Consider the following 26292-nt stretch of genomic DNA (forward strand, 5'->3'; position numbering starts at 1 on the left):
GGGTGTTTTCTTTACTTTTTTTTTCACTTCCTTTCTTTTTCTTTCTTTTTTTTCTTAGCTGCAGCAAACCTTTAAACATTGTTTGTGGCAGATAGCAAGATTCTAACACTTGATCTAAATTAATCGATGAGACCGGTCATTACTTCTACAAGAAACCCAAATGCTTATTTGAATAATTAACATAATTACACTAATTACCTATATGATTAATTATTTTAGGCCGCATATGTTGATCTACGACTTGCAGCTAGTGATTTCGCAAGGCGTATGCACTTTTGGAACGAATTCTCTGGACTGCACGAGTTTCGGGATATTAATTTTCCATACTGTCCGACGAAATGCATTGGTGTCCTAGTTACTTTCGCGCTTCAATGCATGAAACGACGTTTTCTTAAAGGAAGTTACTGGAACGCCAATGCATTTCGTCGGACAGCTTGAAAATTAACATCTCGAAACTGGTGCAGTCTTGAGAATCCGTTCGAAGTGGATACGCCTTGCGAACTGACCGGTTATAATTCGCAGATTTAAATATGTGCGACAACGGCTTTTTGTCGCAGCCGCTGTCGTAACACGTCACTGTGTCGCTTTCAAAATACCCTTGGATGTGCTCGGTACTCTTCTAGTTCTTCCACGCGACGCTCATTTCTTTTTACTGGTGTTGTTCTTAGTGGTGACGGACACTTTCGTCTGATATCACAAAAGCAGACACAAACCTGCTAAACTGCGTTGTCGAACTGTGCTGACAAAGTGCGTTCGCAAGACCCTGTAGACACAGGTCCTGCTCTCGCAACGCAGCGAAAAAAAAAATCGACACGAAATAAAAATAAAGGAAGGTACGATGAGCCGAAAACCCAGCGCAGCCAGATTACCAAGCAAAATATTTTGCCGAAAAGCAGTATTCGCAGGTTGACACCTCCGAGCTGTTGCGAACGGCAAAAAACGACGCGCAGGCACATTGGTTACTTATTATTACGGCGCACGCATCGCACTCTTAAGCATGTTTAGAAAAAAGCTTCTCAGGACGTCGGATGCACGCGAGTCTGATCTCGCTGCAAATCAACAAAGAACAAAAAAAGGTATGAGAGCGCAGCAGAGGAAGGACGCCGATGCTTTAGCTCTCCTTCAACGATCCTCGCTCTCTTGCGCACACTACGCGCCTCAACACAATGCACAAGAAACTGCCGATGCGTGTTTTCCAGTGCACCCGGCACAACGGTGAAAAGTGTGGGTGCAACAAACGACGCCGCGGGGCTCAATGCGTTATAAAAACACGCCTCCCGCCCCCCACAATCCCCCCCTCCTCGCTCACCCCCGTCTCGCGGTGCGACTAAACTTTGCGCACATGCAACGGACCGCGTGCGGCTGACAACCAATCGGGCCTTGTCACGGGCGAGGGCTAGCCAAACCAAAATAACAATAATAAGGGAGGAAAAAAAGAAAAGCAAACAAGAAAGTGAAAACGGCGTTGTCGAACGAACACTTAAAAGCAGGGTTAAAGTGCGGCGGGCACTATCCCAAACCTCGAACATCATCTTGCTCGGCGTGATCAAAGGCATTGCAGCAACACAAAGGAAGCTCTTTATACAGCGTTTCTATCTTTTTTTTTCTTCCTATCTTTTTTATTACTTTTATTTTTGTAGCTTGCTTCATGTACTCTTCGTTTTCCTAACATAGTTCTCAAATAAAAAGAAGGAAAGAAAAAAAAAGCCGGTGGACCTGACGTTTGATCATGCATTGTCCGCATTCGCGTTACGTTCTTTCAACAGACGACGCAGTGTGTACAGGCTCCGAGACTCTATCACATACTTGAAAATCGCACGACGTGTATTAGAGAGTCACCGTGAACCACAAAAGATTGAAGAATCCAAATTACGCTCGGCGCATTGAGTCGAAACTCAATTGCTGCTGACCCGGGGAACAAAGAAATGGGGGCAAAAAGAAGAGAAAAAAGTGAAAGTTTACATGAATCAATGGTTACGAAAGCGGGACATCTTGATTACCATTATTTTTCCGCCTCTTTGTATTGAGACCTCAAATCACCGTCATGAGTGTGCGCCGAAAACGAGCCAGTTTATGATATAGAAACGGGCTTGAAGAGCGGCATTTTTCATCAAACCTGCGCTAATTTGCACCCCGAATTCCCCTCACACTGTTGTAAAGTTCAAGGGTGCCTTTTGAACAGCCACTGCGATCATTTCCTGCGCTTTGGAAAACGATTCGTTCATGAACTCTTCACAACGCCCCTATTGTGTCGACAATGTGCCGGTAAATCTAACAAAAAAGAAGTCTTCGTGCCACACTATTCTCAATGACTACCCCCAACCACCGCGTAATGAAAGCATTGCGCGACATTTTTCTGTTTCCGCGTACGAATTTTTTCGCTAATACACGTCCAGACTTTTCCAATTCAGACTTCTACGGCGTAGAGCACAATAGCAATGACACAAAAAAGCGTGGAAAATGCTTGTGATCATTACAGTACTTTCAGCTGCCCTAAAGTCTCAACGTTTGCGTTAGACCACACGTAAACCCGTTTTAACTGCAAGTGGGGCACGAAATATGTACTTCTAGAGAAGCAGCACAGCGCACATGCTGAGTTCCCAGTTTAGAGCATCTTCCCACTCGCACCCTTTAAATTTTAAGGTGCTTTGCAGGTTTTACAAAGGACGTTTGCCAACCACAAACGCACTAACCACACTCTTCCCCCTCTCCTCCCCCCATGCTCCCCTTCCCTTATATTTGTAAGGAAGGGAGGAGTCAAGGCGACGCCACCAAAGCGTCAGCCGTAACCTTGAGCTGCTTCCTCCAATTCGCCCTCCATGAAAACACCGTGTACGTGGGAGACACGCTAGACAAGTTTAGAAAGCAACCCAACCACTCCTCTTGTCCGTGGGCGTGTTGACGTTGTCTATCGAGCCCTGAAATGTTTGCAACTAAAGTCTCATGCCCAAGCACTCTTTAAAAAATATCTATAATATTCAAAACACGCAAACAGTTTACTTGCATGCTTCCCGTCAACGTCCAAGCAAAACAGCTGCATCTGATTCTTCCTAAAATGCACGCCAGTGAACGACTTCCAAACATATGCTCGTTCCTCTTTTTCCCATGCGCGTTTGTGTACATGCGCGCGCGAAAATTTGCCTAAATTACTTCTTGGTATCATCCATACATTTGATCAAATCACGCCTAGAGTTTGCGTGGAGGCTAGCCTTGATTATGCGGCGGAACTTCGTGCATACACGCACACGTGCACACTGGCAACCTTCGCCGCAAAACAAGTCTCGATGTGGCGGTGCATCCTTTACAGGATTAAACTGTAGACGCCTAAGGAGCGGGCCTCCACACAGCAATTTAACAGTACGTTGTGCTGAAAACGGAGTAACTATTTTTTCGGTTGAGTCTTCATGGTGGCGCGCTCGCGATGGTGTTGACTTGCTCATTGTGGCTTCTCTGAGGATTACTCGGTCGATACTGTACTCGGGTTGCAAACAAAGGCTCGCAATCCGCTTTCACAGCGATGTCTTGTTTTTATTTAGCTACAGAGTTCCCTATTACATTGCCAGTCCTTATTTTTATCCTAAATAAGCTGCTCTTCAACCTACCTAAGAATAAATCACAGCGCTGCAGTCACGGCGCTGCAATCACGGACATTTCACGTGGTATTTTTCTTTACTATTATGATTTCGCGGGTATCTGCAGTAAGCAGGAAAATACTAATTAATGCCTAATGGATAGAAAGTAGGAAAATGTTTAATCGGACGTTTTGCAAGTCACTTTACACCTTTCTAATAGGAATTCTTTGCCTAAATTCGTTGCTTCCGAATCTGGTTAAATATTTCCGACTAATTCTGCAATTAAGCAGATTAAAAAAAATAGCGTGACTTACTCCATAGAATAGTCAGCAACATGCATTTGGTCGCGTCATCTTGCATCGGCATATCTTTAAACTACTCTGGCTAAAGATAGCTGGGACACCCTGTATATTATAGAGGCTCAGACACATGCCGTCAAATTACCCCTCAAACGATGTCACGCACGACCATGTCGTCGACACTCCAATACAGATAACTTCGTTTGCCGTAATCCTGCTCTCTCAGCTGTTTCCAGTGAAAGTGTCCCGATCGTGTACGACGTCACTGCTGGGAGTGCTAAGGCTTCTGTGAAAGTTCACCAACGCCTGGAAAGCGCAGCGCAATCACCTCACCGACAGCTATGCAATACTGTCAAACCACAACTCGGAAAAAAAATTGGGGGGAAAGCCTTATTTTCACGTATGCGAATTACGCGGTTTGGAATCGGAAGCGCGGTACCTGTTTGCAAGATCTATCCATTTAATACACGGACCGGCCTGCATGCAACGCAGTCAGTGACAGTAGATTCCGGTCTTGCTCGGTTATAACGTATATCTCGGTCGCATCGAGAGATGCGTACGTAATGCCTTCTCAATCTAACCTAACCTGGTACGGTAGCTAGCCGGGCGAATCGGTACATCCGCATAATTACGTACAGTGCGCACATCAAACACGGACAAAATAAGAGAGACAGCTTGCAGTTGCAAGCCCATTTTTAAACGCACACACGTAATCTGGACAAATAGAAATGAAACGGCCCGCCTCATTTCAGACGCCTACCTAATCAAGAAATGTCGTGACAGGTGCGTAAGCCAGTCATCACTCGCACTAGACAACAAGAAAAAAAGTTATTTTAGAAGTATCTAAGCGTTAAAATATCCCACCACCTTGTTTTACAGCTCTTCTGTCTTGCTTCGCTTTTGGTTGAAGGAATGCACACGGTGCGCGAGGGCACGCATGTGTGAGTTTTTCTATTTACATGACTGTTTGTAAGAAATAAACTTTTAGTCGTGAGTCAGCGCTCGTGTTACGTCTCTCTTCTTTGTCCATGTTTGACGTGCGCGCTGTAAGTAATGACCTAACCTAACCTAACCATGGGCGTGATCTCAGATCGTTCGAAACGCGCGTTCAGTCTGCGTTCGGCTTCGCCTCACGCGACTGGCCCAGGCCGCGCCGAAAGCCGCGACAGAGGGCGTCGGCGCGGCCTAGGCCAGTCACGTGAGGCGAAACTGAACGCAACTGATAGCGCGCTTCAAACAACGATTTCCGATCGCGTTTACAAAATTTGGTTGAGAACACGCCGTGGTTGCTCAGTGGCTATGGTGTTGGGCTGCTGAGCACGAGGTCGCGGGATCGAATCCCGGCCACGGCGGCCGCATTTCGATGGGGGCAAAAGCACCCGTGTAGTTAGATTTAAGTACACGTTAAAGAGCCCCAGCTGGTCCAAATTTCCGGAGTCTCCCACTACGGCGCGCCTCATAATCAGAAAGTAGTTTTGGCACGTAAAACCCCATAATTTTTAAAAATTGGTTCAGAGTGGGCGAGCAGGTCACGAGGCATTTCACTGGCTTATAGGTGGCATGCACTGACGTCATCGACGCCGCCATGCGGTTCCGCAGCCAGCAGGGTGAAACGCTCATCTCCAGCAACTTATTACTTATCTCCAGCAGCACAGTCGCTTCGAAGCTGCGATTAGCGCAACAAACTGGCGTACGTGACGTCACATGAATATGTCTTAGTTTGATGACTTCACAACATCCAAAGTGCGCCGTTTCAGTTTCGCGTTCAAGGCTTTCATTTTCGTCGTGGTGACTGGCGAAACAAATATTTATTAGTTCCTTCACTTTCAAGGTCGCCAACATGAAACTGTGCAAGGACCATCCATCGGGATGGTCTTTGCACCGTCTGTTTATCTATCTATCTATATTTATATTTTCTTCAAAGCTGAAAACTTACCCACTTGAACACAATTTCCCGAGCAGTTACTGAGCTCTCGTGCCCTTTACGCGTCGTTTCGGCGATGCGGAGAAGTTCGTTATACATATCTTAAAGCTCAGTCACGTTCTCCGAAGCACGTTGCTCCTCCGACGCATCGAAATAAATATCTGGGATCCAAAACACTCGCTAACGTTCGGTTTCAAGACGTAGATCACCGCAACGAATTCCCAGCCTCGCAGAAAATAAAAATGAACAGGTAACAAACAAGAAGATGCACTACGTGCTGCCTGAATTCTCTACTGCGCAGACGCCCGCACGTGCGAGCAAAAACGAATGGAGGATGTTCTTCGGCGGGAGTTCACATCTGGCAAAACGGCGCACAACGATTCTGGGAAAATGCGCAGCACGCGCTTGGCCCAGAAACTCAAGTAGACCAATCGCTTTGAGAGAGATGGAAAAAAAGGGGGGGAATGGGGCAGAAGCAGTGTAGAAGGGCGGGGGAGGCACTATATATCTACTATATATATGTCGGAGCCGACGGGCTCAGAAACACTCCTTCTCTGTTCTCAAGAACAACGCTTTCTCTTTGTCTTGTTCATTTTGTATTCTTTCCTTTTTTTCGTACTTCCCTCATTTCTTCAATGTAGAGCACCCTCGACAAAGCGACGGCGCCGCCTTAAGTGTTATAGAGACGAAATTCTCAAGTGCTGTCAAAACAAGGTCGGTGCACGGGATCGAAAGAGAGCGACAAAAAAAAAAGTGCATCGACGGAGACCCATGCGTACGACAGAGCCGCAAGAGCAAAAACGACGGGAGAGAAATCTCCATTAGCGAGAGCGAGGACCTCGGATCGAAGAGGAATTGAAAATAATTGCGCGAAGCGTTGGTCCGATTCGGGCCTATCAATCTTCATCCGGGTGTCTGGGCCGCGGCGACGGTGGGACAAAGATTGGTTGAAGGGCGCGCTGGCATCGCTCGAAGCGAGCCAGCCGCAGTTGTGTGAGCGGCGCTTGTGTTTTATTAGCTGGAGATGATGCCCACTAAGCGAGAACGAACGGCGACCTGTCCGTAACCTTTAGTTCGAGTTACAATGGGACCTCTCAAATGCGTTTTGTGAAGTAAATGGCTTCAGAACATAGACGCAAAAAACGATAATAGCGACAGTATGCTAACCCAGCATTTCTTCTCAAGAGAGAGAGAGAGAGGGGGGGGGGGAGGTGTTTAACACGCCACGTTTTATAGAATAGCATGGTCAGTGATTCGCTGAACTTGGTGAGAAAAGGCCCAGTGAACGTAAAGGCCACGAATAAATCATAGAGCAGATGACATGCATCAGGCTCCTATATAAAACACCACAAAATATGTGAAAGAACTGTCCCGACGCTTCAATAGTGCTTCATATTTCTTGAAAACTACGAGTGAGTGTTACAGAGTATGTCCCCAATTGCGCTCCGACGTGCGACGTTCAATTCATGTATAAAAAGAATACGAGACATCTGCACTGTATACGTTTTACCAGCGCACAGGAAAGAAATACGGATACCACGGGAAGTTATCCATTCTGTTACAGTACAAGAAGCACACGAAGCACACGAAGCACGCACTATACCCACCGTTCTCACGCGCGACGTAACGCGCACAACAGGAACGAATTCTTTCCAAATTGTTCGTTGTGCCACACTTCTACAGGTCCGTTTTCGGCATATGTATTGGAAACTAACGGAAACATTCCCGTGGCGGCGTATCATAGCATGCCATAGCATGTAGCACAGCATGACAGTAACACGGTCGTTATCGTTCCACCATTACCTCCTGCCGTAGACTGCGCTCGGTAGCGTAACGCGTGAACAGCAGGGCAGTAACGCAGCGAATTCCAGGCTGTGACAGAACACAAAAACGCGTGAATAGCAACTCAGCGACCGAACTGAGCGATCGAACTGATGTCGATCTACTGCGCAGGAGCGTAGAAAAGTAACCACGATCCGTAACCAAGGGATATTTTTCTTTTTTTTTAATGTGCACATTCTTTGAGGCTTATCTTGTCCCCAAGCAACAATTAATCGTGCGTGCGCCTCCTTTTTTTTTTGATACATGGTATTTAAGAGACGTCGGCGTCTTTAGGTGGCACCGGCTACTCCTTTCTAATTCTTTTGCGAATGGGCGTCCTGTTCTCCTCTTACAGAGGTGGTCACGTCTACCTTCGCCGAGGAGGGCGATTCGCCGGCGTATGCTGCTCGCTTGCCTTGCAGTCGCGATAAGAGTGCAATGCACGCGCGCCTCGTTCGCAGGTGCAGCGGGAAGGGGGCGCCCGAGAAAGGTTCGGACCCTGGGGAGCCGCGCGGCTCGACTACTGCCCAGCAAGAGGAAGCAGCCGGACAGGCGAGGAAGGAACCAAGGGGGGTCCATGTCGTCGCGGCTCCTGGCGTGCTGGCTGGCCCTGGCGGTGGCGCTGACGCTGCTGCTGTCCGAGGCGCAGGGCGCCAAAGGCCGCGGAGGCAAGCGAGGCCGGGGCCGCATGCGCTCCTCCGGATCGGCGCGATACATCTTCTACACGCACCCCAAGCGAAAGGAGTACTACGACAACCCGAACGTGAGTGCACGGCGCCGAACGACTCCCGCCCTTACCACCCCGCGCACGAAGCCCTTCCTTGGAAATGATGCCTGATGACAAGTAATGTAAAACACCTTTTGAATTGGGGCGGCGACAAATAGTTACACGGCCTGTGTGAGCTTCTTACGCGTTACTGTATCGTAACACCGGAAGAAGTATTCGAGCTATTAGACTGGGGAGGCTTAGGACCGAGGAGCTACAGCGAACATCTCCACAACTTTCGGTTTGCAGACGACATTGTCCTGTTCAGCAGCAGTGGGGAAGTGCTGCCACAAATGATCGATGACCTTAACGGAGAAAATGGAAGAGTAAGGTTGAAACAGAAGACAAAGGTAATGTTTAATAGCTTTGCAAGAGCACAAGCATTCACGACCGCCAGTCAGCCTCTGGAGTCTGTGCAGGAGTCCGTTTATCTAGGTCAATCGCTAGAAGGGGACCCTGGTCATGAGAAGAAAATTAACAGAATAAAAAATGGGTTGGAGTGCATACGGTAGGCATTACGAAATCATGACTGAGGGCTTACCACTGTCATTGAAAAGAAAAGTGCGCAATCATTGCATTCTATCGGAGCTAACATATGGTGCAGAAACTTGGAGGTTAACAAAGAAACACGAGAGGAAGTTAAGGGCTGCACAAAGAGTGATGGAACGAAAAATGTTAGGCGTAACGTTAAGAGACGGGAAGAGAGCGATGCGCATCAGAGAGCAAACGGCGATAGCCGATGTTCTGGTTGTCATTAAGAGAACAAAGAATGGAGTTGTGCAGGCCATGTATTGCGTAGGGAAAATAACCAGTGGACCATTATAGTTACAGAATGGGGGCCAAGAGAAGGGAAGTGCAGTCGAGGACGGCAGAAAATTGGGTGAGGTGATGAAATTCATAAATTTGCAGGCGCAAGTTGGAATCAGCTAGTGCAAGACAGGGGTAATTGGAGATCGCTGGGAGAGGCTTTTGCCCTGCCGCGCATATAAATATAGGCTGATGATGATAATGATGATGTTGATATCATGACCTAGAATTCTGCCGCAAGATACCATTAGATCTCCCGAAAAGTTACCTATATGCCTCTGACAATCCCGTCCCCATCTCTTCCCTGCTTTTATTAATTTTATTTTTTCACCAATACTCCAAGTGTCTCTTGCTTGTCTACACCGCTGACTAGTTGACGCTACCATCAGCTTTGATCAACTACGGCGTTTTATGAAGGTGGACGTTCCTTACAGTTACCGATGGATATATCTTGGCATTCCTTTAGAATTTGCCGAGTTGTCTCCGGATTTTTCTTCAGCAAACACAAGCCTCATCCTGTTGCGAATATACGTTGATTGAAAAACTCGCAGACGTCTGAACCCCCATCATCGCCAATGTAATTTATTTAGGACAAAGGCTTAAGGGATTTTCGAACAATAGAGATCTCCAACTACACCTAACCCCGATAAGTGCATGAGTGAGTGAAATAATATTATTTCGGTCAAGCCTAACCCTCATCATTCGAACCCATATCTTCGTTTGTCGGTACTTCGACCAAAAAAGTCCGCTGCTTTGCCCTGTCTTTAATATAGCGAAGAAATAAAGCCCAAACTGGAAAACCGAATCAGAACAGCCGAATCATAAGGATCTGCTTGAAGTAGGCGATGAATTACTACGCTTGATTACAGCTTAGATGTGCGATACGCCGTCCGTTTTCTTAGAATGCAAGCTGCCGCTTTCAAGCAAAATCCATCAACGAGATTCCTTAACCTTTTCTGTTCGCGACTGAACTGCGTTCGTGCTCGCGTTTCATTTGCCCACGATAAATTCCGTGCATTTTTTTTTTTTTGTCATCGTGAATTAGATTCGAGCAGCACCGTTACCGCTTGGAAGGTTTGTAAGCATAGAGGACAAAATTTTTTCTCCCTCGAAATCCACTTACGCAAGGGAGAAAATGCGTCTGCATATGTCTTTTATCGCTTCGTCTCATAAAGGAAACAATCATTCACATAATTTTCTAATAAACTTATTTTATGCTGCATTCATACATTGTTCTCTTCCACCACCACCCTCCACCCCCTTTATTTTTATTAGTCTAACTTTCCCATTATGGTATGGTTCCTCAAACACAACCTCATGATTTGTGCTTCTTGCTTTTCTACTGGCATGAAAACGAAGAAAGTTCGCTCGTTTGGCCACGCACTCACAACGAAGCCGCCCCGGAGGTCACAGAGTAAAACGCCCGCTCTCGACAAAGAGGCGTACAAAGGCTGGTCTAAGCCAGCAGCGCAGCGCTACTATACCACCTCGGGGCGGGCCCCAAAATGTGAAGAGCCGCCAAAAGCAAGTGTGCTCGCTGGTCAGCAGGGTCCACGGATGTTTCTGACACATCTTTCGCAAGAGCTCTTATTAAAGCGTCTAGAGGCGTCGTGCACTTCCAAAAACCTTACGACATCTAGGCCCATCTCCATCAACAATTTCTGGTCATCGGGGAAACAGCAGCAAAAAGAAAGAGAGAAAAGAAAATGCTTCCGTGCATTCACCACGGCATTGATAGAAGTACATAAAAGCACGTATAACTACATGAAAGACCAAAAAAAAAAAGAAACGGTTCCCGTTCCGCGGTGACGGAGGCTGATAAAAACAGGAGTTGAGCGTAATGAAGGAAATCTCGAACGGAGAAATAATGGCTTAATAGGGTCATCACCCTCCCGCTCCTCAACAATCCCCCTCCCCCCTCGCGCTAGTCCTGTGCTGACACCTTTCCCCCTTTATGGGCAAGCGCGAATAAAATGTTTTACTCGCCGCAAAGTACCCCCTGACCTCCCGACCCCCTCCCCCCAACCTCCTCCCTGGAACGAACGTTCGGTCGAGGAAAAACTGAGAAAAATAAAAAAAAAGAGAGACAAATGCGGGAAAACATTCAACCATCCAAAAAGAACCGAGTCCTTCAACGTTTTGCTAACGGGCGCAATAAAAATCGTAAAACACTGCAGCTTCACTCGAAAGTGGCCGAATTACGACGTCGCCTGCCCCCTTACTTTCTCCCTTCCCTCACTCGCTCCAGCCTTCCGCTCTGATACCCCCGGCATACGCCCGCTGTCATCACGGTCGTTCGTTCCCCGGGAGAGTCCGGCTCTCCAAACAGCCACGTCGCCGCTCTGGGCAAGCCAAAAAATACAAAGTCAAAACCAAAAGCAAAACAAACTCCCACGGAACGATGAAGCAGGGAGGAGAAACGAACTGTCTCATTAGGGACCGTGGTATACGCCGTCGCAGAGAAAACGGGACCTTTACGGGCGCGCGGCGTCGATGAAACGACTAAAAAGAGGGAAAAAAGAAAGAGACGAAGAACAAACTGAGAAGTAAAGGGGAAAAAAACGTTTACGTATCGAGCAAGGGATCACAATAAAACCGGAAGTTGAAACAAGTGAGAGGGTGAAAACGCACAAAAGCTAACAAAGAAAAAAGGGGGGGGGGAAACAAGCAATGAGAGACAGACTAAGTATACGGTCGTTCCCGTAAAACACTACGCCCAGATGTCGCACCTCCGGCAGGAACCATCTTTCATGGAAGGCGGAGGAGGGAGGGGGGAGGAGAGAAGTGCTCCCCACGCTCCCGTCTTTCCTTTTCTTTCGTCCTTTTTTATCCCTAGAATTCCGCGCCCTCCTCCTACCTCCTCTATCCTCGTTCGAGAGGCAATCGAGGCAAAAGCAGGTATGCCGCTGGCGCACCGACAACGCAGAGAGGTAGAACAACAGGGAGAGTCACAGTAAGAGGGAACAGGGACACCAGCGGGTGTTGAGGGAGCTACAGGGAAAAAGAAAAACGAAAAAAAAGGAAAAAACAGGCGGCGCTTTTGTTACACCGCCGCCCAAGGCGACGAACGAGTGAGTGACGCGCCCGAGAACTCGGCCGACTCCACTAAATACGGTCCTGATCACCGCTGGGCCGCCGGGGGCGCCGAGATTGGCCCCTTTTTTTCCTCGTGCCCTGGGGTGCAATACTATATCGCCGCTTTTCCCCTTCGCCCTACCCCTCCCTGCTACCTCCGGTGCCGTGGGCACTACTGCTCTTGGTGTTTGGACCCCCGTATATGCAACGCTATTCGTCCGTTCGACGATGGGGACGCAATATCTGCACTCGCAGGGCCGATCAACCTCCGGCCTCTCCTCATGCTGTCAGGCGCTCCTGAGCTCGAGTGGCTTCTGGAGGGCGGGGTGACGGGGCGGGGGGGCGTCATTGTTCCACAACGCTATACAGTGGAACCGCCGGTTCGCTGTCGAAAACCAATTGGGACCAAGCTAAATTTTATCTGCTTTCTTTTTTTTTCGTATGAGGCGAGGTGGTCACTCCGGGATGTACTTCAGCCCAGTATAGGTGGCCTCAATAATGAACGATTTCGTAACCTATCAACAAAGGGCTCGAACGTAGAAACGTCGCTTCGCTAGATGGCGTGAATGGCCTTTACGATAATTGGTTCACTGGCAAGCACTCGCAGAAACCGAAATGTTACGTATGAGAACTCTTACTGATGAATATTTGGCATCGGCGCCCCATCGATCTTTTTCTTATTCCGTGTAAAAGGAAGAAACGTGTAGGAATGAATAACAGCTTTGCCTCTGCAAACCGGAAACTTCTATTGCCGATGACGGCTGAAATAATTAATCGCCAGAACAACGCAGTCATGTGCGCTGTATAGCTCGCTTGTCTAGCTATATATTATACCAGAGGTCATCATATACACGCCGTGGTGCACTCGGAGAAAGCGCGTTCCTGGCGCGTAAGAGCGGCAATGAGCGGCACCAAAGTCACTGCTGGTCGCATTAACGATCTCGTTTTGCGCGCACGGTGATATCCAAACAAACGTTTTCGTGTATAGAGGAGACGGGTACGGTCGGTACGAACGTATAAGTATTTAGTGCGGCTCGTGCTCGCTGTGGCGATCTTCCACATTTGCTACGTTTATTTGTCTCACGACGGTTCCTTTGAGGATGACGCATCGACGTGAGCAAGGAGCTTGGCACAGCAGACCTCACTGCAAAGCTGTAAAAGTCATTATGTAAATTTATGGCCTCGCTCAAAAGCTCCTGCTCCATTTAGCACGTTATCTCTTTCCGCATCGAAATTCTTCTATGCAGCGAAAGGAGCTGGCTGCTTCGTTCTGCACGGCCTTCAAAGAACGGCCCTGCAATCAATCAGCGTCATCTGGTACGGCTACATTGAGCAAAGCTGGTTACTTTGCGGGCCAAAAAGCAAGAATTCTGGCTTCTCTAGTTGGATTCAATTCAGCTACTTCTGACATCAGTGTAATGCATCAAAGCATATATAGCACTTGATAAACGTGCAAGTAATGTTTAATGCGGACCCAGATACTTATTTTACACCCTGCATGTGTCGAAACGACATTATGCTTTGCGGTACAGCGTACATCATATCTCCGGTGCCTATACTCAGCAAGTAACCGCGAGTTACTTTCGTTAATGTTACAAATTCAGCGTTTGCTACCAGACTTTCTCTTCCAAACAATGTCAAACCGAACCTCTCGCTTGACCAAGTTAATAATCTCCGCATGGCGAAGGTCGTGACCGCACGAGCGTTCCAAGCTGCTTAAGGCAAAATACAGAGAGAAGCGTGTTATGCTCTTAAAAAAGGCTTCCTTTATTTATTTATTTTCCTACAGTACAAGCACCGGTGTGTGTCCTGTATTTTCACACAAAGACTAGCTTCCTTAAAAGGTGCACGTAAAATACACTCTTGACGCTAATAAGCCTGCTCCAAGAACGCCTGCTTCGTTTTTCTGTGCAAAAAATTAGCTACCGTACTCTTCAGCCCTTGCCGTTCTGCCCCTCTCCCCTTTACAGACCTCTTTTCCTTAAAACCAAGAAATACCAGCATACCTCGAGACTCTGTTGAGCAGAGCCCGCGAGTGAGAGAGAAATAATGCTTTATTACAACCAGACGTAGTTATCAAGACTAGCCGACTAACGCTGAAGAGGAACCAGTGGCACAGTAAATATAAAACAATGTCTGAAATAACGTTATAAACGGGCGCGACCTAAAACTCTCACACGGCACGCTACCATACCGGTAATACGCTCGTAGATACAGTCGGTCGTATCAACAGCAGCAACAGCTGCCGGAAGATAAGAAAATGAAGATGTAGTAATAACACCGACAAAGAGGAGAGCTTCGCGGAGCGAAAGAAAAGTTCATTTCCGGCCCTTAATTTGTCGTCTAAGTGCTCTTCCTTCTTCTTCATTTCCCAGCGGAGTACATCAATTTACCTTCATTTCTATATTTTTTTTTTTCGCTGAGAGAGTTGCTCCCAACATACCGTATAAAGGGCGTGCGAGAAGAAAGAAAGCAAAAACAGGCCACGAAACAAGGCGCGATCTTACGAGCGGCGGAGCCTTCGCTCTGCGGTCACTAATGGGTGCACCGTTCCATTCGCCGAATCCGCCGCGGTGCACGCCGGAAATGCCGGAAGAGCAATACGAAGAAAGAAAGACGGGACAAGCGCGAGGCGGCGAAGCTTACAAATTGCGGATACCGCCTTGCCGGAAGATTGCACCTCCGAGAGAGCATGCAACCTACAGTGAAAAACCGCGGCGATTTAAGGGTTAACGGGCGCTTAGTGAAACACGTCAGACGAAGACGCAAAAAAAGAAGGTAGCAGCGGCGGTGCTGCGAAAAGGTCGTCATTCGTGGCACGGTACACATACGTAAATCGTTTCTGCTGGCTAAAGGCTAGCATACAGCCTCTGCTCAAAGGCAGTAAAGTTAGTATACCGTGACTGTTACTATACTGTGAATCACATTACGTGAGAGCGTGGAGTGGAAAGAGAATGCCATAAAGCTCATTCAGAACGTAACCTTCGCTATCTTCGCTGTGGATACCATGCCATTCAGAGACAGCTATTACATCCGCACAGGCTGCAAGACCACCTAGCGTTCCGCAACACTATGTGTTCCTTACGGGTGTATATACACGTAAACGAACTCACTTGCAGAGCACGTTGCTTTCTTTCTTTTTGGATAATGGCGCAGCTATTGCAACGCTCAAAGAAAACACACGAGCGCACGTACATACAACGGAGCGCGTGCAAATAAAGACAGGATCCGAGAGATGCGACGGGTCAGTTCGAGTTGTATGAATGTATATGTCTCACCAATTAGTCCAAATAAGTGCAGTATTGATAGTCCATTTTTTCATCGACTGGTTGATCGGTTGACTTTAACTCCCCATATCAACACGTAGACTACGAAATACGCCGAAGTGGGGCGTTCCAAATTAACTTTGACAACTCGGGGTTCTTTGGTTATCGCACACCACCCCTGTCAGAACGCTGTCGCCGCCGGCTGGTGGCAACCTAACCTGTGGCCTCGCAGCAGAATGCCATTATGAGTCACCGCGGTGGGCGTAACACATTGTTTCATTGAGCCAGACTACCAAGATGTATGTCAAAGCAAAAGGGACAACAGCCTAACAGCCTGGCGCGCCCTCGAATTCGAGATCAGAGACGAGAACAGCGGCAACCTGCGGCGTCCTCTGTGATGCAATTCCTCTCTCTCTCTCTCTCTCTCTCTCTCTCTCTCTCTCTCTCCCTCTCCGGAGGTCGACGTGGTGCGCGCAGTGACCTTTGCGGCCGCTCCGCCTTCTCCGCTGTCCTAGCGTTGCGCAAAGCACTAGTGCCGAATTTTTGCGCTCGCACAGACGCACGTTGCTTTTCGTGCGGCGCATTTCAGTGCGCAACCCGACTTCCAAGCTCTACTCCTGTCGAGACACGATGCGCATTTCCTAACCGAGTTAGCACCCAGCAACCACACTGCTTGTTAGCTAACATCTCCATTCCACGCGCTTATCTAATAAGTAAGCAAAGAAGGGGGGAAAAAAACTGAAGCCTGCAGATGTGACTCCCAAAACGTCTGCCCCGCCATACGGTATAATGCGTTCATGCGGGACCCACGGAGCAAAAGCATTTTAGGTCAGGCTTGCAAGCGAGAGAGAGAGAGAGAGAGAAAAGAAAGACGAACGGAGAGAACAGCAAAAAGGGCAGCTTGAACGAGAAACGATGGGAGCAACAAAACCGTCGGGAACAAGGGTGGCGACAAACGAGGGCGTAGAGAAGATATTGTGAGCAACGGAGACAAATGCACAGTGAGATAAAACAAACATGGGTTGGCCCACGAAGAAAGAGACATCCGCGAATAACGAAGCGTTGAAAAATAAAATAGTGACGAACAAAGTGGCACGGGACGAAGCTGTAACAAGAGAGAGAGACAATAATATGCAGCAGGCAACGGTGAACAACACGCACCACGAAGCAAACATACGGGCCAGCTATATGCGTGGCTGACACGGCCAAGGACGGCCGACTACGGGGAGTTGTTTATTGACCGTGACAGACGACATAGAAGTCCTATTGATGACGAAACTTAAGGTACACGAGCGGGGAAATGAAAAGGAAAAAGGCGAGGGGGCAGGATTGGGTAGTTGGGAAACACGCCACAGTGGGAGGTCTGAACTAGCGTCACAAGGGGATTGAACGAAAGAAAAAGGGGGAAGAAAATAAGAAATAGAGGCGCCGCGGGACGGGAGATAATGGGCGAAGAAAGCCGATGCCCCGAGTTCCCTGTCAGCCAACTCCCTTTCGGGAAAACAGGCGCGCGTGACGGCGGCAGTGCGGGGGAAAAGAGCCTCTCTTTGGGGATAAGGAAAGGATAAAAGGAAGATTCGGTCGCGTAGTATGCACTCTCACGCATAAAGAAGAGCCTACGCGCGTCGTGCAACACAAAGGACGACGCAGGAGCAACGCAGCGCGCTGATTAGACCGAAAGAGGGAGATACGAAATAGGGAGGGAGGTCACGCCCGCGGGCAGCACACGTATACGGCTCCGCTTTCGATTCGCGCCCGGTTGCGACGGCACGTACGGCTGTCACCTCCTCTCCCAGGAATGCCCGCGGGTCACTCGATCTTAAAATTCCTCTCTCTCTCTCTCTTTTCTCTCTCAATCAAAAGAAACGCCACTTCGCAGCTGGTCCACTCTCTCTGGGAGCTGCGAGGGAGAATTTCGTCGTTCGGACTCTTCGACTCGCTTTGCTGCGGCTCCCGAGGTTCGAGCGTAGTGAGACGTACGAATACCCGCGGACGCAAATTAATTAGTCGCCGCGCCCACTCGAGGAAACAAGAGGGGCGACCCGAGGTTTGCTTCTGGCTTTCCAAGCTACTCGTTTCCGAGTGGCCGAGCTAGCACGTTTCGAGAGCAGCGGTCATCCCTTTCGTCCGATGGGATGGCGGGATGAGTTTGCGCACAGCAGAACGTTTTAAAAAATTAAGGAAAACGCGCAGAAATCATTGTAATGCTCCGCGTGACATCGCACCGGCCTCATGCTATGGATGGCGCTCGAGCATGACGTCACGTCTGCGCCATCTCTTCATACTCGCTTAACGACAAGGAAAGCTGCCTGCCTATTTCTTCAATGAACTCTTTACCTCCTAGCGCAGAGTAATGCATTTTGTAATTGCGTTACTAGGTTTCTTGCGTACATTTATCATAACCGTGCCGTAAATTTGGCAGAAAGACTGAATAAAAATAATTATTTCATTAATAAATTTGACCAATTGGTCTATAATCAAGAGTCGTGCACCACATTGATGTGACGAGCAAGTATTTGTGGTAGTAGAATGTTAAACCTTGCAGGCCGGTGGTGGTTTAATGTGTCACACATGCCTAAGCACAAGTTTACATCTCCAATTTTGCATCACGACCTATCTCTCTCTCACCCACCAAACATTCCTTGAGCTTACATGAACGTGTTTCGCTAGCAGAATGATGTGATAAACTACCCTCACACCAAAAAAAAAAAAAAACGCAACCCCTAGTGACAACACAGTTACTGCAGTACAGCATTATGTGGGGCATGTGCAGGGTGCCCAGATCGAGAAGGCATCGCACTTCGACTACGAGTTCTTTCTGGGCCACAAGATCGTGTTCATCTGTGTGGCACGTGGCGTACCTCGGCCCCGCATCACTTGGTACAAGGATGGCATCGAGATATTCGCACACCCATACATGCAGGTACGTTCCAATTTGTGCTACTATGTATATTTCAATATGTCCTCACTACACAGAGTTCTGGCACAAGAGGAAGGTGCAAGACCACAGACTAAAGCACCCACAATGTGGCTTACGAATACATGCAGAAAAGCAATGGTACTGTTAACATGTGAAGGATTTGTTGCTATGGGAGGTTGATGTCCAGTTGATGACACCACATGAGCCTTTGTATCACCTGGACTTGCACGTAACTAGCACTGCTCAGATTGTAGGAAAGATTTTTCCCACTTGGCACATTCTGATGTGCTTGTTCATCCAAGCACTCCTTTAGTTCCAATGGTTGGACCCGGGTAGCTCCAACACAATGTGTGAAATACTGACAAAGCTTTGTTCAGGCTTCTACATAAGAGGACTGCTTGCAAGCAGAAGCATGTTTTTTGCATGTCATAAAACTTTATGGTGTAGTTAGAGCCGCGCACGATAGCTACAAGAAATATTTGTGAAGATGTCGATGTTTCTTACCTCAACAATTTGAAATGCTTCTGAGAGGCCCGCTATCTAGTCCATCACATCATCTTTAGAGACATCTAGTAAATGTGGTGCGCAATGTAATTACTCAAACTATATGTGCTTTGCACAAAACATTCACACGTTCACGCTTGTCACTTTGACAATCTCACTAAATTATTAACTAAGACATATTCAAACACGTGAATCATCCTAACACTACGAAATAAGGAATGTGGCTGCCCTGAGTGTCAGATTCAGTGTTGCAGAAATGCTTACTCTAGTAAAATACTTTGTCTGTCTAACATTTCATCACTACATAGCAGCAATTTCTTTTCAAAGCAAGTTAGTAAACAATTTCTAAGGTTTACATAAGTGTTTCCAGAAGCTGCTTATCTATAAAGCAGAGAGAATGTAGTGGTGATATACTTTCACAAACTCTGGCAAAGCATAGTGTTCCAGCACAAAGTAGCACTGACATGCAGAATATAAGCTCAGCTAGCTTCAGGTGCTCATGAGGAAATGCTTTCTAACACTGACACCCCATGAAGGCATACTAAACATCACCAAACAAAGGTATTAATTTTGCCAATGCTGGCTTAACCACGTGGTTTCAGAGACGCTCAAGATTGTGCACATTTCTCAACTTCCTAAAGTGTTCATTGCGCATTTTTCTTCAGTAGGTAACAAAACCATACAATGCCCTTAAGCACCCAACCCATACTAAGTTGTAACATCGACATCAGCGTAACCTATTAAACAGGTTGTTCCTTAGTAAGCATATAAATAAAAAAGACAAGTCTGCAGATACCTGTAGATAAGAGGAAATGGTAGACAGGAGCAATGCTGCACTTTCAGATAACCTTTGTTCAGAAAGTGCACAAAGTGAACCAAGAAATAAACAAAACTAAAGAGGGAAAACAAATGTAACTGTTGCTACCAAAACAACTGTATTTGTCACCAAGATCAGCAAAGGTGCATGTGCCTTAACTCTGACATACTATGCTAAGGTTATCACAATAAATCAATCAATGAAAGAAACTTTTATTTCTCCATGAGAAATATGGAGGTGATGGGAAAAAAAGCTGCAAATTACAGCTTGACAAGGCTCCGACCCCCTACAGAGTTCAAAGGGCAAGTGAGCTAAGGTATAGTTCTAAAACTTCTTTTGCTTTTCATGTTCATAAATGTTTCATTAAATATTTGTGTGCTAAAATACATTTATACTGCACACTCATGAGCAATGTACAAACTATATAAAACCTGTATCACCATTAAAGTGAACAGCTCACATGTACGAAAAATGCATAAAGAACTTGCAAACATGTTTTCAATACATTTTCCCAGTTATAATGCCACTGAAATTTAATCCCTTCATGTTACCGGCTGTTAAAAAATATTTTTCTTTACTACTGCCTTCTATTCCTGTGATGCTATGGAACACAGTAGACGAGTCAATTCTACTGTAACTACATTAATTTCTCTCCCTCTTGCAACACCCCCCAACCCTTCTCAACTTGCAGTCCATCTTGCAAATATCTGAGTGGCAGCTAGAAGGAGACCGCATCAAGAGCAAGCTTGAGATTGACCCAGCAAGGCAAATGGACTCGGGGAACTATGAATGCCAGGCAGACAACAAATATGCCATCGACAGCCGAACCTTCAAAGCCGACTTCAGCTCCCTGGGCAGCTAGGCTGCAGCACTTTGCTTCAAAAACTCGCAACAACAGGTACTATCAGCAGACAGACACCAAATCCACCTGACACATGCATCCACTAAATATTTCTCCATTAATCAGTTTAGACATCGCATTGACTGACAGCAACCTGCATCATTCAATGTGGCACAGTGGATGGTTAGGTACATGAAAGGCTCAGTTTCAGCAACAATTGATAGAAAATCAAAAAGCAAATCAAGCAAATCAGCTTTTACTTGACTCTGGAAATATAAGCTCATGTATTCATAAAAGAAGAAGCACAAAATTGTCACAAGGTAAACTTACACTATCACATCTATGGACAAGCTGGAGAATAGCTAGTGTGTCCAAATCTCAAACAGAAATTGTATCTTCTAAAGCACCTCCATCATTTACACATTTCATTTCTTCAGCAACTAACCACAAGTGAGACATCCAATCTGCGCATATATTACAAGGCAGTAAAAGGACAAATATAACTTGCTTTTATCTGTATCAGAAGAGAGCATAATACCTTATGTCACAGAGTTTTTTTTATCTTTTTCCTTGTGTCTTAAACTTTATAGTTCTGCTTTTTGCTCATTTAGCTCTTGAATCATACAGGTAACAAGATTTTAGTGATATGCCTACATTGTAAATAGTCAATTCTAATCAGCTTCACTCCATCTACTTAGTAAAACCAAACAGAATGCAAAAAATCGACAAGAACACACACTCATAGAGCTTACTACATCTGTTTACCTGCTGCATTGTAGTGTGTTATTTCCTGTCCCAATACAGACTACAAAATGTAATTAAGAAACAAGAAGAGTACTATCAGAAAGAAGTAGCACAGAGTTCCCACTTGCCTAAAGTTCAGAAACAAAGAACCTGGCCAACACAGCTTAAATTCCTAAATTTCTGTTTGCATGCAACGACTTTACTCCTACAGGAAAATGAACACATACGAAACAAGCTTACAGCAGCAATAACGCAGAAAACACTAAATGCCAGAAACTTGACGAATTTGAACTCCCACTGTAAAAGCGTGCAGAGATTCTTTTTTAACAGCAATGAAAACAATGCAATAAAGAGGAAAAGGCTCTCAACATCAAGTTAAGGTTTCTTAATTAAGCCCATACTTGTAAACCAAACTCTCCCCCTTGTTAAGATTGGGAAGCTCATGACATTCAACGTGATGACACTACAGAGATGGATGGCAAAGAGTGAAGCCATGGTGGCCAATGAGACTGTGGGTTCCATTCATTCACCCTCACGAGTGTTTCATCATTAGCACCATCATCGTGTAGTGCAAACAGCCACAGCCAACACAAGCATGTACACGCGACATACCTTTGTTTCCCATTAAAGTAACAGAACAGCGTCAAAACACTTGTACGCCCCAGCAATCACCTGTTTCCTAGTACCTGTCAGTGCCAAAGTCTCTTTCATGTCAAAGATAAACAGGTGTCTTATGTTTGGTACAAAATGCCAAACACAAAACAGTATGTACATTACAAGTCCCTCGTTGCGCATTCTGTGTGTAGCTCTCCAGCAGCTCCGCTCATGTGTCTCTGATTGTTAAAAATAAAAGAGAGTTCGGCCAGCTGTTCTCATGTTGTTGCTGTACATTTGATACATTTGTGCTGTGGATGCCTGATTTACTTTAGATAAATGTCACCATGCTTAACAATGAAATGGTACCTGCATAATACAAATTATAGTTAAAGTAAGGCAGAGAGGCTGTAAGTCTTTCAGATCCTCAAATATTGCCTGCATCAGCACTGAATAATTATATGCTCTGCTGTGTACATCCTTTGTGTGAAGGCACTTACGTTTCTCACACCTATAAATTCTGTGTTTTTTCTTGTGCACTAGAAGTTCAGTGACAGTAACAATAGTTACTGTTTCATTACATGAATCTTTATATGGCATCGAGTACACTTGTGGTGCATAGCCAATATTGAAAAACAGGTTTACACCTAACGGCAAACTACCACTATTGTTAAGTAACAATACCATCAAATGCCCACTTTACAAGCTAATAGGAAGCAATTACTACTACAGAATTCTTCGATGGTATACTCATTGTTTGTGTCCCTAGTCCTAGAGTCAACAAACTATTTATGATGAATTCAGAGTAACTGCTAAGCGTCCATAAAGACAAAAAAACTCTCCTGTGTTAACTATTACAGAAATGTTACACGTTGCTTCATGCCTGTAAGAAAACTTAGTGAGTATGTGCCAAGGGTAGTATGCTCCAAAGCATACATGAACCAGTCCCAAAGACAACCTGTTTTGACACTTACGTAGTAAGTGAAAATTGCTCGGCCATAGTAAAAAAAAAAGTGTTGATGTGCTAGGAAAGTCAGTGTTGCTTGAAAAGCAAAGAACTGCCAGTGATAGCAGAGTATTAGACAGCCATATAAATTAAGGCTTGTAGCAGTTTTATAGACAGTATAAATGACATGAAAAAGTTGCTTACTATAACTAAATACACATGGTGTCACGTGCCCAAAACACACATGAACAGAGTTCAATCGACAATTATGGGCACTCATGGTCCCAACGGTGGCGTGGTGAAAAGCACGAGCAGCCGGGAGTAGGCGTGCTTATCCTAAATTTCACATTCCACGCAGCTGTACCCTTCCCCACTTCATCTGCACTACAGTTCCAAAACATAGAAGATCACAAAACCTCCAACTCTGGGCATGCGGGAAGACAGCATGCACCATTACCAACCACCTAGGCTTGCCCTCACACCCGCAACTGATCAAGTGACCTCAATTACAGAAAATTGCAATAGCAGGAACCATTTTCCAGCACTTAAAAAAAAAACAGAAAAGAAACCTAATATTAGAAAGCAACAGAACAGAGGAAACAGTGTACTGGAATATGGAAACACAGGAACCCTAGAACCGCTGTTCTCTCTGTCCTGTTGCTTTATGTCCTGTAGCTTTCTATCCCTTTGCCTTCCTTTCTGTTCTCTGTATGAGCGTCGGAGATTTCTAAGATCAAGTGGCCTCCAGTACTCGGCACACAGGCCAAATGAGCATGGAGAACTCGGTAATGCAGGCTATGCATGTGCCATTACACCAGGACAGCACAGCAGCGGCTGCAAAAACGTACCTTAAAGGGACACTTACGGCAAATACTAAGTCGATGTGTACTGTTTAAATATCATTCCAGAAACCTCACAACACTTGTTTCATGCGAGGAAAAGACTTGGTACACGAGAAAGTTGCATCTGTAGGGTCTGAATACCTTTTTCGAAATTCAAATCTCTCGCCACTCAACAAGGGGAGTGGTGACACTGCATACACCACCCAGCCCTTTGCTGCCGTCGATGAGTAAAATGGCGCCCGACAGACAGCGGTACAGTTTTCTGCCCAAAACACAAACATGAGGCCATGGAGAAACCGAGCCAAGACAGATAGGTGGATTTGCCGCTGCAACTGCTTTTTGGTCAAGTGGCGTGGACCGTTCAGGCATCCCTCGACATCACATGAAAGTTCAACTCTCTGCTACTTGCATATTGTGCGAGTTTCGCGAGCCAGCGAAACCAGTGTGGCACTACCCGATAACGAGAGTGCGGGCGGCACACAGTCCAGCAAAAACAAAACCTTTCAGCCGCCCACGTCATTGTGAAGTGTAATCTTTTTTTCTAAAAATAAAATAAAACTGTACAAGCAGCATTTTATTTTGTCTTATAATGCAATACAATGATGTTTTTGTAATGAGTGGATGAGTACTAGTGACACAATTTAAATGAGGAGTGCTTTTGTGATCGGGCAAGTACTTGAATGTCCCAGGGGAGTCTCTAATCATGTCCTGCACTTCCTTCAATTTCTTTATTGTTAAGGCTCTGTTCACGATAATATTGATGCTTTAGAGATTCTCGAGTACTAATCTATGACTTTAGCTTGACTTAATGTCTGTCTTTAGTGAACCTTTAAATGTTTGTGTACTTGCTAATGCAATAAAATTTACAGAGGAAGAAGAGGATGAAACAGTGTTGGGGCATGAAATGGCACAAATAATTATGAAAGAGTTCATGGGTGGTAGGTCCCAAAACTGCACAAGTTATTGCTGTCATTGTTTTAAACTTTAAACAAAAATGCAAACCTTTTCGTATAATGTAGCTATAGTCATGTGCTCCCACTGAAACCATGGCCAGCCTTCGTTCCCATTTCTTACTCCCGTTTCTTATTCCATCACCGTAAGTCATCACCGGGTCTGTGGTGACAATTTTCTCAATTGTTGTGGTGTTACTTTTGTGAAATCATAACATATATTGGTCAAAGACAGCATATCTCCTTAAGCTTTTGATACCTTTTTGGAAAAATGGCTAAAAAAAACACATTTGAAAAGCTCAAAGCTATGCTTAAGGAGGAGGCACTAAGTCGCCCACAAATTCTTTAGAGGTTTGGGCGATTCCAAGAGCAGAAATGAAAAACTCAGTGCCCTTCCACTCTGTGAAGAAGGATGACCAGCGAAGCTGTGTATGTGGGCCCCTTAATGGCAAACTGCGAACTCCGCCGTGGGCCGGCTCGGCATTACACTATTTTCGGGATCGGCCCACTTATGGGGAGTGCTTAATGCCAGCTTCACCTCCGCTGTGGGTCGGCCCAGCATTGCACTATCCTTGGGATCGGCTCATGTATGGGGAATGTTTAATGCCTGCGTCACCTCCGTCTCAGGTCGGCCCGGCATCGCACTGTCTTCGGGGATTTTTTCCTACACGTGGACACGATAGTGGGGAATGTAGCTCTTATCAGCTTCACTGTAACATCCTCTTTTTGGCTGACCTTGAAGGAGTTTTACCCAGAATACTGTGAAAAAGGTTCCACAAAACACCAACAAGAGTCATCGCTATGCATTTGACATGATTTCAGAAGCTGCTGGTGTCGAGTTTGGTTGAAGCTCTGTGAGTGGGTTTGGAATGTGGAATTATCATTGAGACACATTGCCACAATGTTGGCAAAATAAAAAAAAATGCAAAGATCACTTGTTCGATTTCTTGCCAGGATTATAAAAAATTGCATCGAAAGTGAACCAAACCTTTTTTTTTCTAAGATCATCATGAGTTATGAATGCTCATGCTATGGGTACAACCTCAAAACCAAGAGAGTTTCAGGTTAGTTGAAGACTCTTTTTTCACCGAGACCAAAAAAAAGTGCAACAAGTGCGCTCATATGAAAACAATGGTCACATTTCTTCTTTTTTCTTCTTCAGTGTTTTTGTAATTGTACAGATGAAAGTTATTTTACCTGGACAGATTGTCAATCAGCAATTCTACTGAGAGGTATTAAGGCGATTAAGAAAGAATGTGCAATGGAAATGCACAAAATTGTGGAATGCAGGCCACTGTACTTGGCCTTGCAGGAATGGGCCAGTGCTTCCCACGCGCCCTATTTATCAGACCAACCTTCCTGTGAACTTTTTCTTTACAATTAGAGAAGAAAATTCAACAAAGGAAGGATATTTACCACTGGGCACGAGGTAAAGACAAATTTGCAGGGGCCGCTCAACATCATTAGGCTAGAGAAGCTCTAGAGTTGCTTCAAACAGTGGGGAAATGATCGAGAAAGTGTATCGACTTGGTTGGAGATTATGTTAAAAGGAACTAAGTGCTATCTCCTAAATAAAAATACTTTTTATTTTTAAGACGGTTTGA

General features: G+C 45.9%; 2 protein-coding genes across 7 annotated transcripts in view; one reads left to right on the forward strand and one right to left on the reverse strand.

The window, feature by feature from the left end:
• Positions 1–22270, forward strand: part of LOC135919314 (immunoglobulin domain-containing protein oig-4-like) — a 380763-nt gene extending 358493 nt beyond the window's left edge. For 4 of the 5 annotated variants that reach the window (XM_070534534.1, XM_070534537.1, XM_070534535.1 and 1 more), the window contains 3 exons: positions 8078–8379; positions 18304–18453; positions 20463–22270. In XM_070534534.1, coding sequence (XP_070390635.1) covers positions 8194–8379; positions 18304–18453; positions 20463–20633 — 507 coding nt within the window. In that variant the 5' untranslated portion in view covers positions 8078–8193 and the 3' untranslated portion in view covers positions 20634–22270. Of the gene's footprint in view, positions 1–7998; positions 8015–8077; positions 8380–18303; positions 18454–20462 lie in introns of those variants that run through there. The other variant, XM_070534536.1, reaches the window with a different exon arrangement.
• Plod (procollagen lysyl hydroxylase) overlaps positions 1–26292 on the reverse strand; it is a 171924-nt gene that overhangs the window by 99518 nt on the left and 46114 nt on the right. The window lies entirely within an intron of this gene.

The sequence above is a fragment of the Dermacentor albipictus genome, chromosome 2 (assembly GCF_038994185.2).
Source record: "Dermacentor albipictus isolate Rhodes 1998 colony chromosome 2, USDA_Dalb.pri_finalv2, whole genome shotgun sequence".
NCBI lineage: Eukaryota > Metazoa > Arthropoda > Arachnida > Ixodida > Ixodidae > Dermacentor > Dermacentor albipictus.